This window comes from Hippopotamus amphibius, chromosome 6 (genome assembly GCF_030028045.1).
Source record: "Hippopotamus amphibius kiboko isolate mHipAmp2 chromosome 6, mHipAmp2.hap2, whole genome shotgun sequence".
In the NCBI taxonomy this organism is placed as follows: Eukaryota; Metazoa; Chordata; class Mammalia; order Artiodactyla; family Hippopotamidae; genus Hippopotamus; species Hippopotamus amphibius.
In genome coordinates this window covers 109981397-110001553 of record NC_080191.1, presented here as the reverse complement: position 1 = coordinate 110001553, position 20157 = coordinate 109981397, and the positions used below count along the sequence as shown (strand labels likewise).

The 20157-nt window shown below is 44.0% G+C and overlaps 1 protein-coding gene across 2 annotated transcripts in view; it reads right to left on the bottom strand.

The window, feature by feature from the left end:
* The window catches only part of LOC130856019 (ubiquitin-conjugating enzyme E2 E2), a 429172-nt gene that overhangs the window by 59827 nt on the left and 349188 nt on the right, over nucleotides 1-20157 (bottom strand). Inside the window, exon 6 of one of the 2 annotated variants that reach the window (XM_057740183.1) lies at nucleotides 6052-6857. The exons of the other annotated variant lie outside the window; for it this stretch is intronic. Coding sequence (XP_057596166.1) covers nucleotides 6760-6857 — 98 coding nt within the window. The 3' untranslated portion in view covers nucleotides 6052-6759. Of the gene's footprint in view, nucleotides 1-6051; nucleotides 6858-20157 lie in introns of those variants that run through there. 2 annotated transcript variants of the gene reach the window in all.

Here is a 20157-nt window from a genome sequence, read left to right as displayed (position 1 = left end):
CTGTGGCTGGCTGGGGGGCTGGCTCTGTGGCTGGCTGGGGGGCTGGTTCTGTGGCTGGCTGGGCGGCTGGTTCTGTGGCTGGCTGGGTGGCTGGCTCTGTGGCTGGCTGGGGGACTGGCTCTGTGGCTGGCTGGGGGGCTGGCTCTGTGGCTGGCTGGGGGGCTGGGGGGCTGTCTTGCTCCGTGCTCTCCAGACTGACTGTGAGCACCCTCTCATGTCCTCCTGCTTTGCTCTCCTTGTTTTCATTCTGAGGGGCTCTCAGACCCGGAGGAGCTTCACACAATATTTGCTTTACCTGAGGTCCACTGAACACAAGGTTCAAGGGTTCGGGTTGTTTACACCCAGTAATGTCTTCCTTCACTAACGGGTAAGTCCACAATGACGCGTATCCCATTTCCTTGGGCTGGAAGGTGGTGCCTCTGCACCTAGTTTTCACAGCCACACAGAGCAGTTACGGGAGTTTGGATCTATGAAAATCACCAGTCAGTCTCCACATCTGTATGAGGAGGATAATTTACATCTCGGGGGATTATAGCGAAGGTTGAATACGAGTCTAGGTGCGCACACGTATATTCACACAGTGTGTCCCATGCCGTGCGCTGCAGGACGGTTGTGCTTGTGGTGATAACAAGGATGCTGCTGCTGGTGACAGAACCTTGTGCCCGCAGGTCACTCATTCTATTCATCAAACAATATGAAAACAAGCCCGCGAAGGAGAAACAGAAGCCCTAACTATTCCGCCACAGAAGTCTGCTTTTGTTGCCCAAAGGCACACGCTTTTCACAGCTTTCTAGAATCTCAAGCCTTTAACACGCGTACGTCTAAAAGAATTTCACCTCCACTCGGAAGGCCGAGAACTTATTTTTGATCTTCATATAAGAAATGCTACCGTACGTTTGAGGACCCCCACCTGCAGCAAGGGAGGCTGTAGCGGGGCTTCCCAGCTGCCTGAATTCTCTGGTCGGGCTCACGAGATGCCCAGGACGGGGCGTCATACTCCGTCGTAGCCGTAAAAAAGAACGAAATGATACCATTTGCAGCAACATGGATGGACCCAGAGATGATCATACGAAGTGAAGTAAGTCAGACAGGGAAAGACAACTATCATATCATATGACATATGTGGAATCTAGTAAAAATGGCACAAATGAACTTATTTTCAAAACAGAAGTAATCACAGAAGTGGAAAACAAACTTATGGTTACCAAAGGGAAAAGGGGGGGGGTATAAATTGGCAGATTGAAACTGACATACACACACTACTATATATAAAATAGAGGACTAGCAAGGACCTACTATACAGCACAGGGAACTCTACTCAATACTGTGTAATGACCTATATGGGAAAAGAATCTAAAAGAGTAGATACATGTGTACGTATAACTGAACCACTTTGCTGTACAGCAGAAACTAACACAACACGGTAAATCAACGAGACTCCAATAAAAAAAACAATAGATGCGGCAATGAATGAGCCCCCTGCCAGGGTCTGGGGGCCTGACTCAGGCCTGAGTGTGCGCTACATTCCCTGGCTAGGTGAGGCCACTGATTTTGCTCTGCGGCGGGGTAGGGCCACGGGCTGCGCTAAGTGCCCAACTACACAGGGCTGTTGGATGCGCTGTGGGTGTCCTGGTCTGACAGGCTGAAGGCTGTATTCAGCGATGCGCACCTTAGAGTCCCTGCCTGGGTGCAGCGAGAGCAGCAGCTCTAAAACGGATAAGGCTCTTTGTTGGCTGTCTTCACTCCAGCTGCCCCACCCCGCGTCCCCTGGGTGACCAGGCCACTCATTGGCTTTGCTCTGCAAGCCGCTGGCTCTGTCTGCTGGTCTCTCGGCCTGCGCGCCACTGGGCCTCGTGACTTTCAGGGGTTTGCATCTGCCCCACTGGTTAGAAGGGGCCAGAAGACCCTTTCCACGGTGGGTGGGGCTACGTCTCAGCCCCTTTGCCTGGGCAGGAGGGGCGGGGCCTCTCCAGGCTACTGTCAGTTTCTGCAGCAGCCTTTCTGGTGAGGAGGGTCAGGAGCTACCCTCCGCCTCGGCTATGCGTGGATCCCGATGCCTGAGTGTAGCAGGCCTGGTACTGGCTTTGCCCTGTGGGAGCTCAGCCCTGCCCGCCTGCCTCCTGGCCACTGAGCCGCACAGCTTCCAGGGGTTGTCACCAGCCCTTCTGGTCAGGTGGGACTGGAAGGCACAGTTCACAGCCGCCAGGGGGGCTCAGCCCCTTGCCTGGGCATGGACAAACAGGATCCAATCCAGGCAGATCTGTGCCTGCGACCTCCCCAGTCAGGGCACACCCTGGACTTGGCTCTGTGGGTGAGCAGAGCTGCCGCCTAGGATGAGGACTCGGGCCCTGCAGGTCGGAACTTGATCCGCCCAGATCCAGGAGCTGGTTGTTGCAACCCGCAGCCCACCCCCCATCTCCATCACAGTCAAATTCCCAGGGGTTAAGCCCCCAGGACCCCCTGCAGTCCCTGTGGGCTGAGAGAAGAGTCGGGGTTCCCACAAAAGGACCCACCATGCCGGGGAAGCTGGTGGTCCATCCTGGGCTCTCTCTTCCCACTGGAGGAATCCGGGCTTGGGAGTGACCCCTCCATGTGGTGCTGCGCTGGCCTGGGAGGGGCAGGTGGCCAGCATGTGGCGGCTTCCCTTACCTTCTGGGTCTCTGAGCTGCAGGAGGGCTTCAGCCTCACCCCACATTCTGGAATTCTCTCAGTGCTGTCTTGTTTTTTGAAGAGCTGTGAGTTCTTCTTGTGAGAGGGAGAAAAGCCAAGAACGACCTACGTCCCCATCTTGGTGATGTGACTCCCGCTTTGATTTTTAAATCCTAGTGCTTGGGACCTGTTTGCTGAGGAACATACAGTCAGCTGCGCCTCTAAAGGATGCAGACGGAAGCTGTCGAAGTTCACGGTGGGGCATCTTCACTTACGTGTTTGTCAGTAGCTCCAAGCTGGAGGCTGACAGGCCATGAAGAATGTTATCGTCTTACTCGTAGGCAACCTCAGCCAGAGGCAGCTGGAGCAGCCTGGCCCCTCTGCCCCTCTGTCCTCGAGCTATAGAGTAAGCAGAAGAATCTCCCTTGGTGTTTCTCAATGTGTCCAAGAGCACCAGTTGTAAAGCATCTCTTACTTTTCTGTTGCATAGCTTGACAGAATGTCTCAGAAACTTCCTAGAATGTGCTACCAACCAGGATGGGACTGTCATCCTGAACTCTGACCTCCCACCCAATGGTGTGAGAGAGGGGTGAGTGGGCAATGTTGTGTGGGAGGAGGGGATGAGAGGAGCAGGGATTAGGGGTCACACAAGCTCCCAAAGATGCCAAGGTTATTGGAGACGGTTTTTCTGTAACCAGAACTGGAAACCCTGACGCTGGGAATTCCAGAGCAGTTGGGATTGGCCCCGTTTTGACTATGTGGACATATAAACAGGGAATGAGACAGACAGGTGCCGACAGAGAAAGACAACTATCATAAGGTATTGCTTATATGTGGAATCTAAAAAAATGATACAAATGAACTTATTTACAAAACAGAAATAGACTCACAGACACAGAAAACAAACTTCGGGTTACCAGGGCGGGAAAGGCAGGGGAGGGGTGAATTGGGAGATGGGGATTGACATGTACACACTACTGTATATAAAACAGAGAACTTGCTGAGTGCTAAGTGACTCCCAAATCCTATTTTACAAACATTATTGAAAATTAGAATTGTAGTACCTGCTGTGATTATAGATTCCAAGTAAAATTACCATGTTATCTGGGATCTAGACTTAAAAGGCTCAGCTAAGAGTTTGTTTGTCTCTCTGGAGTTTTTTCAGCTTTCACAGTTTGAAGGGAAGGTACATGTGTTTGCCATTAAGTACCTGGAGTTCATAACACGAGGAAAGAAGTTTTATAGACTATGCACGTCAAATTGACATAAAACCTGAAAATGCCTCATGGAATAGAAAACATGGATTTCTGATAGGATTTCCTACTAGAATTGTTATAATCTCTGTCTCCTAAATCATGCACATTTTAAAATGATCTGAAGTACAACCAGATAGGAGATGGAGATGTAATATACTGGAGATACCATTTAAAATGTGTCCATCGGTGCTGACATTTTAAAAGAAGAAAGGCAAACTGAATTTAAATATTGCCTATAAAAGTCAGTAGTAATATCATGTCTGGTTTAATCAGGCAAAAAGCAAAAAAGAAAACTCAGTTTAATAAAATTTCATATTAAAATGATTCAATGCTTTTAGGGTTGAATTTTTTAATCTAAGTTATTAAAGCAAAGATAAAAAACTTTGTGGTGAGAAAGTCTATAGGTAGTAAAACAGTCTGGGTGGGTAATTTTCTAAAAATTTATTGTATTTGTATTATATTAATTTATTGTCTTGTATTATATTAATTAAATTTATATTAAGAAATGTTAAACACACAGTTATCTGACTCTTTTCCTCCAGTCTATGGTGGGCTGTAACAGGCAGTGCCAGACTCACGGGCCAAATCTGGCCACTGCCTGCTTTGGTAAATAAAGTTTTATTGGAAGACAACTGTGCCCAATCAGACATGTTGTCTGTGGTTACTCTGGCTACAACTACAGAGTTGAGTAGCTGCCACGAGGCCGTAAGGGGTTCTGTAAGCTGAAACCTGTTTTCAAATAAAATGAATGGTTAAAATCATTATCTAAAAAACTCCTTAGGTACTTTGGCTTAAAAGTCTCATATTCAATATTTCAACAAATTTTCTCTAGTTTTTCTTTCGACCCACAAAAACACAACAAAAACTGCACCTTCTGAATCAGATGTTTAACATGTTTCTGATGAAGATATTAAAACTGAAGTCAGAAATATTTAGAGCTAAATGACTTGTATCTGTAAATCCTACTATTTAGCAGTAAAGATGTTCCTCAAGTGAGACAGAGCTGTGTGGTGGGCTTGTAACTATAATTAGTAGAAGCAGGAGTTTCCAACAGGCTTTGCAGCACAAACAACCCTGAATATTAATCAGCGTGGCAGTGTGGTTTTCAAGCTGCACCACATACAAGCTTCCCCTGCCTCCTGTAGCTGCAAACCTAAAATAGCCGGAAGGTCAAAGCCAGACAGACATACCCTTGTCACTGAATGTGCTGACCATGACGGATAGAAATTGAGTTTACCTCCTCCACTAAAATTATGGAGGAGAAACAAACTCCAAACAATCTTTTTTTAATTTTATTTATTTATTTTTTATTGCTGGAGACTTTCGTTTCCAACAATTGATCTTTTTTGTACCTTTAACACTGAGATCTTGAAACCACACAGCTCAGATTGGGACATGAACCCACTGTCTTTTTTTTTTTTTTTAAATTGGCTGCATTGGGTCTTCATTGCTGCACACAGGCTTTTCTCTAGTTGCGGTGAGTGGGGGCTACTCTTCTTTGTGGTGCGCAGGCTCCTCATTGCCGTGGCTTCTCTTGTTGCGGAGCATGGGCTCTAGGCACATGGGCTTCAGTAGTTGCAGCACCTGGGCTCAATAGTTGTGGCTTACGGGCTCTAAAGCGCAGGCTCAATAGTTGTGCGCACAGGCTTAGTTGCTCCATGGCATGTGGGATCTTCCTGGAGCAGGGCTTGAACCCGTGTCCCCTGCATTGGCAGACAGATTCTTAACCACTGCGCCACCTAGGAAGCCCCAAACTCAATCTTAAGAGGAAAAAGAAGAGTGACAGAAATCCAAAAGTGGCCTAACACGACGATCAGCTCAGACTTCACTTGCACTAGAAGCCTATTTTTGGAGTCGCCTATCTGAATTGTTGCATCAAGAAGGCTGTAACAGAAAAGATGTCCATGAGAAAGTAACATCCAGGCAATATGCAAAGACGAGAGTGATCTGAAACAACCATAAAGTCATCAGGCTACTGACAGCTGGGGAGATTCCACCCGCTAAGCAGCTCAACTGCAAAGAAATATTAGAGGTTTGAGATGAAAAAATACACTTGAACCTGTAATTGAATTAGACAGGCCTCACTGCACGGAGGACTCTGCCGGTCACCAGGATACAAAGCAAACGCCGGGTTACCAGAAGCGCATTTATCAGCCACAGTGATTTATTGAGTGCTTTAATAATACAAGTGTACATCAACTGATCCACAGTCAAAAGTGGCAGGTCCCTAAGAAATTTACAAGCACTTTAAGTAAATCAAAATACATATTATTTTGTTCAATCCAGCAGTCTTCTGTGTGGGGACAGAAGGCCAGTGATAAACAGAGTCTCAGTAATGCACAGTGATTCTGATTGAAGCTTTTGTACAAAAATCTTGTTCCCAGTAGCATGCACCCACCAATAAAGACTTCAGTACAAAAAAATTAACCCTAAGCACTACATTGAAGTAGAAACGAGATAGAATTCTGAATTCGTGTTTTCCCGAAGATCACAGAAAAGAAAAAAGAATGAGAAGAAAACGAACAACAGGAAAATAAAACCACACAGGAATACGAAGCTTTGTAAGAAAGCTCTTATTATTACAGATCTGACATCGTTTGCACTGAAAACAAAAGTTCCCATCCACGTGGAGGTGGGATTAAAAAAAAAAAAAATCCCAGATCTTTCAAGTTAATAGAAATTAAGAAGGGAATAAAACGGGAAGGGGTGGGGAGCAAAGGAACGGGAGGAGTGGGGGGTGGGGGATGGATGACATTCCACCGCAAAACGGTTCAAAAGGTAATAAAAATAAGACAACCCGAGCCGAGGTGCGGGGCCCCGATGCACTTGGTGAGTGTGTCCCCGGGCCGGCGCCCTATGTGGCGTACCGCTTGGTCCACTGTCTGGCCATCCGGTCGTGCTCCGCCCTGTTGGTCATGTACTGTGTGGCGATGCTACCCACCAGCGGGTCAGCTGGAAAGGAAGCAGAGTCAGGAGTCAGTCAACACCAGCAGCTCAGCCTCTTCAAAGCCGGGGAGGAGAGAGGGTCTGGGAAGCTGGCCCTCGTTCAAGGAGCGGGCAGAGAGGTGAGATGCTGCACTCTGGCCTGGAGCAAGGTCACCTTCGCCATGACCTGCAAGTGACCTGCCCCGCAGACCACATCTCACCCCTGCTGCCCGAGGAGCAGCCACCTGTGCTTGGACTGCTGCCTCTTGTTCCTGGACAAGCGTGACTCTCTCTGTCCTCATCGTACATACATTTCCTGCCCTCCTCCTCCCCTGGTTGTCAGGTAGGTGTGTATTTCACTGAGAAGATGCAGGTGGGCTGTGGGAGGGGCTGCGGGGTCCTGAAGGCGGTCCCTGGGGGGAAGCGGGCGGGGGAGACCAGGCCAGCTCCCTGACCCTGGTTATTGCCAGGGTGGGGGCCCAGCATCAGGTTAGTGACCCGGTGACACAGGGCGAGAGGATGCTTCTGCCTCTATATTTGGGAATACCAAAGCCACACAGCTCTCTACTAAGAAAAGAGCAACAGATGGTCATCACAGCTAACACTCACTGACCTACCACGTCCTAAAACTTTAACATGCTGGAGCTGCCGTGGGAGGAAACTGCAGCCTGAGGATGGGGGACTTGGGAGAGCTGGAGCTGGGCCCTGACTGCAGGCCTCCTGGGACACCGCTCCACCCAGAGGGGATCAAGGGTTAGGGAAAACAATTCGAAGCAAGTCAAAAAAAAATTTAAAGTAATTTAATTAATTAACTAATTTAGGTTTCTGCAGATCCCAAAGTTCACTCGTTTCCTTCCGTTCTCTAATCTCACTTCTTCCGTGAGTTTTACTTCCTGTATTTTTGGTGTTGAGAATTTGGGTGTATTAGAGCAAGTGGATGGATACGAAAGAACCAAAGGGAAAAGGAAAAAAGTTAGTAAAAGCTAATGTTAAATATGAAAAAAAAATAGGTAAAGAACATTATGGAAGTGTGTTTGTGGTCTAACACCGCCCTGTAACTCGAGAAGATTCTGAGACTCTGCTAAGACCCAGTATGACATTCATGGTCACACCTTCTCAACAATCAAGGTGTAACAGAAGTACCACCTTTTAATGATGCTGATGATAACAAAACTTTTGAAAGTCCTCCTAATAAGACTTTGCTTTTTTTTTTTTTAAATTTTGTTACAGTTCTAACATTATATTACACCATTTTGTTTGTGTTTTCTTTGTTTTTGTTTTTTGGCCGTGCCAAGAGGCTTGTGGGATCTTAGTTCCCCAACCAGGGATCGAACTCGGGGCCCCCTGCAGTGGAAGCGCTGAGTCTTCACCACTGGACTGCCAGGGAAGTCCCCAAGACTTTGCTTAAGTTTTAACAAACCTCACTGAAGTTTTCTTGGGCTTGTGTTAAGCTTGTTATAATTATTCTAGGGAGAGGCCAGTCTCTTACATTCCCTCACATCACAAACAACAACAGACTACCCAGTCAACAGGTGTGTTCAGAACGCCTGTCTCTCCGCCCACTCTTTGTGATTCCTGTCCTTGGCTTGCCCAAGTGGGAAACTCTATCACTTCCACCAACCCAACCAGGTTTAAGAATGATTTAAACCAGCAGTACCAGGTGTAGACACAAAATACCCGGGATTGGCAAGATTTTTTTAAAAAAAATGTTGTCTTTCAGTTCAGACTAAGTAATGACCTTATTCGAGTCTAAAAAGGGCCAAAGATTGGTCTGAGGCACATTTCCCTATCTTTGAAACAAATCATCTTGTTCCAATTTCTGGAATGCAAAGCCTTAGGGTGGAACCTGGGCACCTTTGGCAGAGCTTAGGTCTACATCCCTCAAGACAGCTGTCAGGTTAAACACACTCTGCATTAGTGCCGTGCACTGAAGATCCACCTGTACTTCCTAACTTCGCTGGTCGAGGTAAGGGACAGGCTTAATGTCAGAAGAATGACCAGTGACAATGAATGCTCTCACGCAAATCTCTCCTCACGGAGAGTGGGCAGACTGGGAACAAGAGTCCACCGTTTCAGCTCAAAGGAGGGACAGGGACACAGGTGAAAGACAAAGAACGGGAAGCTGTGCGGTGGGGAAAAGCATCCACACTATTTCAGCAGGGGCAGAAGGGGGAAAACACCTCAGAAACAAGGTAGAGTGCTGATAAAATTCACATGTGCTGTGCAGACCTTTTTTGGCATGCTTACATAATTAGCAGTAAATTCCTTTCAGAGTTCCTTTCACCTTTTCAAGTTCAATTTTAAAAAGAGAAATATTTTTTCATCTGCAAAATGGTATGTGCTAAGTATAAAACAATAATCAATAATTTAAAAAACCACCTCACACAATACACAACACAGAAAATTGTAAATGAAAATTGTCTGCAAACTCGTGGAGAGAACTCTGAACATTTTGACTTACATCTTCCCAGACTTCTTTTCTAAACACACAATTAAAAAAAAAAAGATCACAGTCTGCTTTTGTAACCTTTTATAAAACTCACTATATGGTGAATACATTTTTAGGTCAATCATTCATCCTACTTCATCATTTTTATTTTATTTTATTTATTTTTTATTGACATAATTGACATATGACTATATTAGTTTCAGGTGTACAACACAGTAATTTGATACTTTTATAGGTTATTCTCCAAAGTTATTATAAAACATTGACTATATTCCCTGTGCATCATTTTATATATTAATCTGAAATAACAACCAATTTCCTGTTTAGAGACATTTGGGTTCTTTCCACTTTTTTTTTTTTGCTTTATAAACGATGCTGTGAAAAACACTGCGTTCGCCTCTTTGTAAATTTATGCAAATCTTTAAAGTATTAATGAAGGGATAAAAGCATAAAATGAAGGAATTTTAAAGTCACGTGTTATCAACCAAATAGTTCTTAAATGCTGAAATGTCTTGCTGAATAGAAGAAAGTTAAGACTACAAGTGAAATGAAACTAAGCAATAAATGTATCTCTAATGACTAGGGCAATGAATTTACTGGAATAAAACACTCCTTTTGTAGTTTATTTATAATTCTGACTTGACGTGAGGTTGATTTTGGTTATTGGGTTTCATATTTCCTGGATACAGATACGCCAGGGATGAAATAACAGTCTCCAAACATAAATTACTCAACCTTATTTCTCTAACAATTTCTTTCTAAAATAGAAGGAAAATGTCCCCATCATTTTGGATTCCAGATTGTTACTACTCTCCCAAGTCTTTACCGATCTTTGAAAAGATCATCTATCAGTCTTCCTCCTCTTTATAAAGAAAAACCAGAAAGTTCATCCCTGTATAAATAAATTGAAATTCAAGTCTCCTACATTGTCTGTCATTCAGCCATTATTTGAATTTTTGAAAGAGGAGCATGTTCACACTTGGTTCCTCTCACAGCACACGGTCAGATGATTACAAGCACTCGATTCTCCCAGTTAGTAGTGTAGCATGTATGTGAGGGTCCCTGGGGCAGAGGTACAGGATTCCGTGTGGTCAGTGGGAAATCACGCGGGTGGGAGTTGACATCACAAGGCCCGCCATCAACAGACCTCTACCCCACATCGCCTCATCTGTGTTTAAAGACCATGCCATCATTTTTGCTGGTATAATACCACGTATGAAATAGTAGCCTGAGTGGAAGCGTGAGACAGAAAGACCCCTGATGACAGATGACACATCTTCTTCTTCCTTTGCCTCTACTTCCCGGTCTCACCTCTGCCCCCTACACAGTGCCAGGTGCTCGAGGAAGGGCTGCCCAGCGAATGCTGGTGGACTGAACAACAAGCGTGGCTATTTGCAAGGGACTGAAAGGTGATGAGTGCTCTGCCGCCTCCCTGCTTTTCGAGATCCGTGTTACCTGCGCCTTTGATTCTAGAAGAAAAAGGCTCAGACGACTCCTGCAACCCCGTGTGAAGGCTCGCCTCTCCGTGGCTGGGGCTATACTGCGAACACTGGAAACCAGAAGGGTTCTTAGCCCGTCCAGGAAGGGAGGGAGACAGAGATCAAGGCTAAAGTGGGTGAGAAGCCGCTGAACGGTGAGAGGGAGCGGAGGACAAGCAGCTGAGGGATTCCGCCTGCAAGGCCGAAGAACATCCCCTCTTGGTTGGTAGGTGGTATGGAAGAAATCACGTGGAAAAAGATTTTGACTTCCTTTTCTTAAGAAACCATATATGTTTTTTTTTTTAAGTTTAATGATCATGTTTATCAAACAAGTGAATTATCTTCTCAAGGGAAAAATGTTCTTGCGCTGTGAGATCCCCCTTTCTCCCATGGAATTTGTCAACCTGAGAATTTCCTTACAAGAAAACACATATGTTCTTAAAGAAACACAAACAAAACTGGTCCAGTATGAAGGGGAAGGGGGTGGGCTCCAGGTCCAGACAGCCAGCCTTCATATCTCTGTTCCACCGATAACTGTGCCACATCGGGCAAAGGACTTAATTTCTCTGTGCCTCGGTTTCCTCAACTGCAAAATGAACCTGTTCTATAGTTGTTATAAGAATGAAATGAACTGATTATTGTCAGGCACATACAAAATTTCTGTTATCATTTTCAAAACGAAGATGAGCAAATGAATATTTGTGTGCATATTTTAAAAATATAAATCTGATTTCTTCTTGAAGACATTCTCTCCAGATAAAAACCAAAGTCCTTGGCATGCAATTATTACAGAAATGAAAATCAAAATTAAAATGAGGTGCCAACTCACACCAGTCAGAATGGCCATCATCAAAAAGTCTGCAAATAAATGCTGGAGAGGATGTGGAGGAAAGGGAACCCTCGTAAAACTGTTGCTGGGAATGTAAATTGGTGCTGCCCCTACGGAGACCAGTATGGAGGTTCTTTAAAAAACTAAAAATAGAGCTACCATGTGATCCTGCAATCTGACACTTGGGCACACATCTATACAAAACTATAATTTGAAAAGACACATGCACCCCGATGTTCACAGCAGCACCATTTACAATAGGCAGGATATGGAAGCAACCTAAATGTCCACTGACAGATGAAAAGATAAAGAATATGTGGTATGTATATACAATGGAATATTACTCAGCCATAAAAGAGAATGAAATAAACTGCCATTTGGACTTGGAGGGTATTATGCTTAGTGAAATAAGTTAGAGAAAGACAAATACTGCATATATCACATATATATAGAGTCTAAAATATGACACAAATGAACTTTACAAAACAGAAACAGACTCACAGACAGAGAACACACTGGTGGTTGCCAAGGGGGAAGGGGATGGCGGAGGGGTGGATTGGGAGTTTGGGATGAGCAGATGCAAACTATTATACACAGAACAGATAAACAACAAGGTCCTACTGTAGAGCACAGGGAACTATATTCAATATTCTGTAATAAACCATAATGGAAAAGAATATGAAAAAGAATGTATATATATGCATGTATAACTGAATCGCTTTGCTATACAGCAGTAATTAACACAACACTGTAAGTCAATTATACGTCAATAAAATAAACAAAAACAAAACCAACAAAGTCTTTAGCATGGCTCCCAAGAGCATCGTAATCTAGACCTAATCTTTCCAGGCTCCTCCACCCGTGCTTTAAACCAGAATAAACTGACTCGCAGCTTTTCCAATAAGCCCTGCTCATTCACGGCTCTCTGTACCTTTGCTTCTGTGACTTCCCTGGCCCGGCGGGCTTCTGTGAACTTTCCAAGAAGTTCTCTTTTGCTCAGGCAAAGCCTCCTCAGGGATGCTTCTAGGGGCTTTGCAGCAGGCCTGTGAGGCCCATTTGTGTTTTGTCTGTTCACACCTCTATCACTGCACTGAGAACACTGCCTTTTAGTTGTCTGTTTTCCGTATATTCACATTTCCCACTGGATGGCAGCCCACACATTCACTCATTTGACAACTACCACTGAGTTCGCACTACGTTCCAGGTCCTGCAGAACTAGCGCTAAATAAACAAACTCCTGCCCTCATGGGACTTTGCCTGGTTCCCTCTGTCTCTGTTTCCCTCTTGCTAACCCCATGTTTAGGACTTCCCTGGTGGTGCAGTGGTTAAGAATCCACCTGTCGGTGCAGAGGACGTGGGTTCGATCCCTAGTCTGGGAAGATCCCAGATGCTGTGGGGTGGCTGAGCCCGAGTGCCACAACTACCGAAGCCCGTATGCCTAGAGCCTGTGCTCCACGACAAGAGAAGCCACTGCAGTGAGAAGCCCGTGCACCACAATCAAGAGTAGCCCCCAGGGGGGAGTCAAGGAAGGGAGGGAATACGGGGATATGTGTACAAAAACAGATGATTGAACTTGGTGTACCCCCCCAAAAAAAAAGAAAAAAAAAAAAAGAGTAGCCCCCAATCGTCAAAACTAGAGAAAGCCTGTGCACAGCAGTGAAGACCCAACACAGCCAAAACAAAATACAAAAAACAAAACCCAAAACCCCCATGTTTACTGCACAGATGTATGAATGGAGAGAAGAACATAAAATAAGGAAGTGCAGAACACACGAAATAGCCAGAAAGAGCAGTTCCTCCACAAGGCAGGTGTCCCTCTGCAGCGCTAGCATCACATGTTGGTTCAACATAGAAGTTTCTTCTCTACGCACAATTTGCAAGTCAGAAAAGGGGACCTGATGGAGAGTCTGACAACTTTCTTTTCAGTTTTCTTCAGTTTTTTTTTAAACTTATTTTATTATTGAAATTTGTGGTTTGCACTTTGCCGTTTCTTGGATTCTTCGAGGCGATACCACTGCTGCTCCAGCTGTTCCACTATCCCCGTGATGAGTATTTGTTCTTTTAGCTACTCACCAAGTCACTGGAGGCTTTCTGTGGGTCTGCCTTGCAATGAGGAATAATTGTTGTGTCTTTGATGGAACTTTTTTTCCATGGTTTGGTCTAGCCTTTATTTAAGTCTTTTGTAAAATTAAAAAGTAACTGATGTTCATTATAATAAATTCAAATAACAAAGAAGCATGTATGATGTAAAGAATATGATCTTCTTCCCTTCAATTTCCCTCCAGTTCAAGGCAATCGCTGTTACTGGTTGGATGCTCATTCCTCCAGACTTTTTTCTTTATTTATATTTAAACCCAGTGGGAATCACATGATTCTGCAACTTACATTTTCCTCTGGACCCATATACAGTAGTTGTATTTCTAAGATACTAGAAATCTAGCTAGCTTATTATTTTTAATAATTACAGGGCATTATTTTGCTTAGTTATTCAGCATTCATTTTTTTCCATCCCCTACTGAGGCACATTTAGATTAGATTTGATTTTTTGCTATCTGGGCTAGTATTAGTCTCGTATACATCTTTGAGCACATGTCTGAGTCATTCTGGAGGGTAGATTCTTCTAGGTGACAGTGCTGGACCAGAGAGTACACATTTTAAACTTTTGGTAAATACTGCCAAGTGGCCCTTCAACAAAAGGATATACAATTTACCCTATTTCTGGACATTATCACCAACACTGCATTACCAATCTTTAAAAACATTTTTTTTTTTGGGTCAAGGCAACAACAACAACAACAACAACAACAAAAGTCCCTGTTGTTGTATTTGGATCTAACTTGATGTCTACTGAGGTTTAACATGTTTCAGTGTTTGTTCACCATTTGTATTTCTTCTCCTGTGATGGGCTTATTCATGTCTTTTATCCATTCTTTCCTTACTAATATGAAGGAGTATTTTATTTATTATCAATATTAGGTATGCACTTAAGCTCAGCTTTGGCCTGAGTATTCAACCAAAACTGCTTTAGTCTTTGGAAGACTGAACAGACAAATGCCTCCTTTGATGTTATTTTGAGCTTCACTGAACTCATGGAGATCAAAGATCGGGTTGCCATCATATTTAATAAATGTAAGACCATCATTTGGACTTATTGCTAATATCTGAATCCTGGTAAGCATGACGAATGTAACTTGAGACTGAAAATCTCTTTCGGTCAAACAGTATGACCTACAAGGAAAAGGTCTGGAACTATCTTCACGTGTATTCGTACCTATGCTCAACGTGGGATGGGAGTGCAGCTATCATATGGGAAGAGGCTCCTGGCACAAGAGAAGACCTTAGGATCGTCCCCTGAAGACACGAATACTGAGAGTAAAGCACTTGGTAACAACCGGTGGCTGCTGGCAGAGAAAGTAGCGCATCCAATGACTGTGTGAGGAAGGAAATGAATGCAAACATATTAGAAATAAAAATGTGAGGACAAAAAATCTTCTGTCTGAGACCTTCCTGGTGATGCAATGGTTAAGAATCTGCCTGCCAGTGTAGGCGACACAGGTTCGATCCTTGGTCCGGGAAGATCCCACATGCCGCAGAGCAACTAAGCCCGTGCACCACAACTACTGAACCTGCACACTGTAACTACTGAGCCCGTGAGCTACAACTACTGAAGCCCTCGTGTCTAGAGCCCGTGCTCTGCAACAAGAGAAGCCACTGCAATGAGAAGCCCGCGCACGGCAATGAAGAGTAGCCCCTGCTTGCTGTAACTAGAGAAAGCCCTCGCGCAGCAACGAAGACCCAACACAGCCAAAAAAAAAAAAAAACAACCCCACAAAAAACTACTGTCTGCTACTTAACTATTCAGAAGACAATGTCTTTAAGCATTTTGCACACAGCTTCGGTTTGTGGGAGGACTTCAAGGACACTGCACCGTGATCACCATCAGACAAATCTTGAAGTCTAGGGGTTGAGGAGGTAAGTCTTTACCTTTTTGTTACCATTAGAGAAAAAGGAAAGCTTATTGATCTGATAGCAAAATCTCCACTCACAGTAACCTACACTGGGATAGACAGCCAAAGAAACTCATGCTTTTCATAGGCGAAAACATCTGTCTAAGTCTTGCAAGTGTGCAGAGGAGTCACCTAGCAGCTGGCAGTGTTGATAAATTATATTGCTACATCATCATGATAAACTGTAAAAACACATTTAACTTGTCATGAGTTCTTTTTTTCAATTTTATTTTTTTTTGGCTGCGCCATGCGGCTTGTGGGATCTTAGTTCCCTGACCTGGGCACTCAGCGGTGAAAGCAGGGAGTCCTAACCACTGGACCACCAGGGAATTCCCTCTAATATTTAATAATAATATTACAGTATTACTTAAATTCTTAAAATAAAATTTCATGTTTATTCTCGTATCTCAGAAGATCATTTTATTGAGGGAACATTCAGCCTTGCCTTAGGCTGTTCATTGACTTTAACACTGGCTGTTCAGTATTCAGCCAAAATAAATTCAGTGCACCTCTAAGGAAAATACTATTTATATATTATATGTGGAGGAAATATTTTCTCCCAATCGTATGTCCTTTAACCTAGTTTACAATGTCTCTCGCCATTACAAGTTTTAAAGTTAAGTACTTAAATAAGTCAATCTTTCCTTAATATTTTTTAGTGTGATGTCACGCGTACTGACAGGCCTTCTCCATTCACTCAAGTATTTTAGAAATATTCTCCTATGTTTACATACAGTAACCATCTGTACAATGCTGGCTTTATCACACAGACAATTCCCATATGTATCTGGACCTGATTCTGTACTCTATATTCTTCCATTCCATTAATTGGCCTTGTGCTTTATTTACTCCTGTTTTTCTTGCTACAGTTTTACAGTATGTTTGATATCTGGTAGGATAAGTTCTCACCCAGCCCCATTTCTTTCCTTCACTAAAGTTTTATTTGGAGAACTGTAATCTTGGGGCAAAGACTTGGAGCAATTAAAGTTATTTCACCCCAGGGTATAGGAATTTCATGTCTCTTCGAAGAATGTTATCAAGATTTAGGACTATCTGAACTCCTCAGGGTCTACTAATTAAAAATCAAGTGAGTAGGACAAAGTTAAGCTTCTTCTATTTTGGAATGTGGGAAAACCAGACTATTCATTATAGGCCTAACCCAGACCAGAAAGGTTGTTAAGTACCCTTAAAAGAGATATGTATATGTACAGATATATATCTATATATCTATATACATAGATGTATATATATACATATATATAGTGTGCGTAGGGGAGACTTATAAAGTGATTTGGGGAGAAAATGATCATGTCTATGATTTGAACCAGGTGGTGGATGTCATCCATCTAGATTTAACTTTGAGAATGCTAAATAAAACTGGATACAAGTCTAGCAAGATGCGTTATTACCCCAGAATTAATAACTAGTGATACTGAAAGAGGAATCAAGTACCTCAACTTCTAAAGAGACATTAATACCTTCCTCAGGACTTGCTATGAGAAGAGCTGGCGCTGATGGGCCCAGAAGTCTATCAGAAAGTGCAGGGGAGGAGGGAAAGGAGCTTTATGGGCACACTGAGCTGCCTTGTCAGGAGTCAGGGGTGTGTGGTTGTCAGGGTACCTGTGTCCACCACCAAAACGGGGAGAAGATGACTTTTTCTTCTCAAAGGCACACTGTAATAGAGAACAAATCTGACTCCCTATTAGATCTGTTTCTTTTTACTTTAACCTTCCTATTCTATTGCTTTTGCTATAAGTTAAGAATGTTGCCTATAGCCTGAAATATACAGGACAGCCCAGTCTCAAAGCTCTGACCTTTAAAGGTATAACACTTTTCCATTCATATAGAGATAAAAAGTTGCAGAACAGAGAATAACATTTGTCTTGTTGGAAGTTTACAGGAACATTGTGACCTGACCTACATGGACAGCTGCAAGAACAAAGGATTTCGACACCAATATAGAGAAGTTTGCAACAACCAATCAGGCCCCTCCCTCACCTGGACTTTAAAAATGCTTTGCTGAGGGCTTCCTAGGTGGCGCAGTGGTTAAGAATCCGCCTGCCAGTGCAGAGGTCACGGGTTCGATCCCAGCTCCAGGAAGATCCCACATGCCACGGAGCAACTAAGCCCGTGTACCAAAAAAAAAAATGCTTTGCTGAAACCCTTTGGGGACTCTGGGATCTTGGGGGTGGAGCCACCTGTCTCCTTCATGGCCCTGCAATAAACTGTTCTCTGCTCCAAACTCTGATGTTTTGGTTTGTCTGGTCTCACTGGGTGTCAGGCACAAGAACTTGCGTTCAGTAACACCAGTGCGGAGGGTACCAGAGACTCACTATTAAAGGAGGCTGGGGGACTTCCCTAGTGGCGCAGTGGTTAAGAATCCGCCTGCCAATGCAGGGGACACAGTTCAGTCCCTGCTCCAGGAAGATCCCACATGCCGCAGAGCAACGAAGCCCGTGCGCCACAACTACTGAGCCTGAGCTCTAGAGCCCGTGAGCCACAACTATTGAGCCCATGTGCTGCAACTAAGGAAGCCCATGCGCCTAGAGCCTGTGCTCCACAATAAGAGAGGACACCACAATGAGGAGTCCACGCATCACAATGAAGAGTAGCCCCCGCTTGCCACAACTAGAGAAAGCCTGTGTGCAGCAACGAACACACAATGCAGCCAATAAATAAATAAATAAATAAATAAATAAATTTACTTAAAAAAAAAAAAGGAGGCTGGGGGGTGCCTGTGAGAAGGAGGCTCTGGAGGGCTGTCCCTTGGCCAGAGATTTAAGTCAGATGGGAGCTGCCAGGCAGTGACCCACTGAGAGCCAAGTGCAGAGAAGGGAGCGCCAAGGCTATGGTCCTCACTACCTCTGCATCTCATCAGGAGGGCAGTGCTCCAGGGGAGGGGGCCCAGAGCTGAGAGGCTCTTCGGAGGATGCTGTGTGGGAGGGCACTGGTATTCTGGAGACAGCTGGCCAGCCAATTTTTAAATTTTTAGAAACTGAAACAGCCATTCTTAAAAATTAAATTACATAAAGTTACAATGAAATAATATGCAAAGGTAATCAATATTTAAAACTCATCACCTCTTAATTATTTTACTGCTATTATTATTTATCCTCATAGTTTTTTTTAACGTCTACTCTATCCGTATGGTGGGAAAACACAGGGTGCTACTGTGCATCTTGTCCCAATTACGCACTCAGGAAGGTCACGTAAGTAGCTTGAAATCGGCAAATGCTACAAATTAGGACTTGATTTACTGTTTTGTTCACTGTCTGCAGTTAAGAAAGGGATGGAGAAAATGCTAATAGTGCAGAGTAAACTTAAACGTGTATCATGGCTAGAGCCTTACACTGTGAACAGCATAAAAACTGGAGGATATATTCTTCCAGCGTATGAAACGTTTATCTGATTCAGAAAGAAGTTGCTCGTGACGCTAACAAGTCACGGTCTGACACCCTTCTTTGTTTTACTTTTGTCTTAGTTCTTAACTGTTGATGAAAATATCACCCAACAGTCCTGTCAGAACCGCACTCATTTGTCAGCTATAGCTGCAAAAGTCACTGACACTCGTCTGAGGATCAATTGGCTACAGGCAATTTGTATTGACGAGTACTGTATATTTTACTATCTGTAAACTGGGTACATTTTACATCAGTTAAAATGCATGATACACGTATATATGTACATATACACGTACAACCACCCCACTCCTGCTCCTGCCCATTTAAAAAAGTTACCAACACCCACGGGGAAGGGCTCAGCCAAGGAAGCTGAGCCAGGGCGGGGTCTTCCACATCGGGTGGCTGGGAGTGGGATCTCTGATTACCCCACGTGAAGCAGCATTCTGACCTCTGTCACCCAGAAGGCATGGACGACAAGTTGCGGCTGGTCAAAGAACAGGAAATGAGGTAAAGGGATGCCGCTCTCCTCCTTCATCGGGCCCCCACCGCCTAGAGTCACGCCTTGGAAAGGGAGAGAAAAGGTGTCTGAGAATCAGAACCTGCTCCACCCTGATGGAGTGGAGAGAGGAAATTAGATTTAAATCAGTATGAGAGGAGAGTTTAAAAACAGACAAGACGGACTTTCTATTAACTGAAAGTGACCCGAATGCTGCTAAGTATCGTTAAGGGATAGAAAAGCAAAATTCAAGAAAATGTGGCCTAAGGCAGTGACTGAAGAAAATTAAAGCCACTCTGTATTACTGCCCCCTGAGTTGCGACAGCTCAACAAACAATACCAATACACTGGCTATAACCTAAAGGATACTGTTGATAAAATATTTTTCAGAACGTCAAAACTTGTCCTAGCAGCCTACACAGCAGTGCGATGTACCCTAAATCAATGTGTGTTTTGAAACAGGAAGCGTCTGTTAGAATAGACTCATCCACAGAGCAGCACAGATGGTGCACCCCTGCTGAGGAGCTATTGGATTGCGATTCCAGGCTTAGTTAAGCAATAATTCCTAATGAACCCACAGAAAAGATCATTTTACAGTATTGGACTTGTTAAAGACACCAGAGATTCACATTACTTTCCCCAAAATACCTCTGCAAAAAGTTGTGGC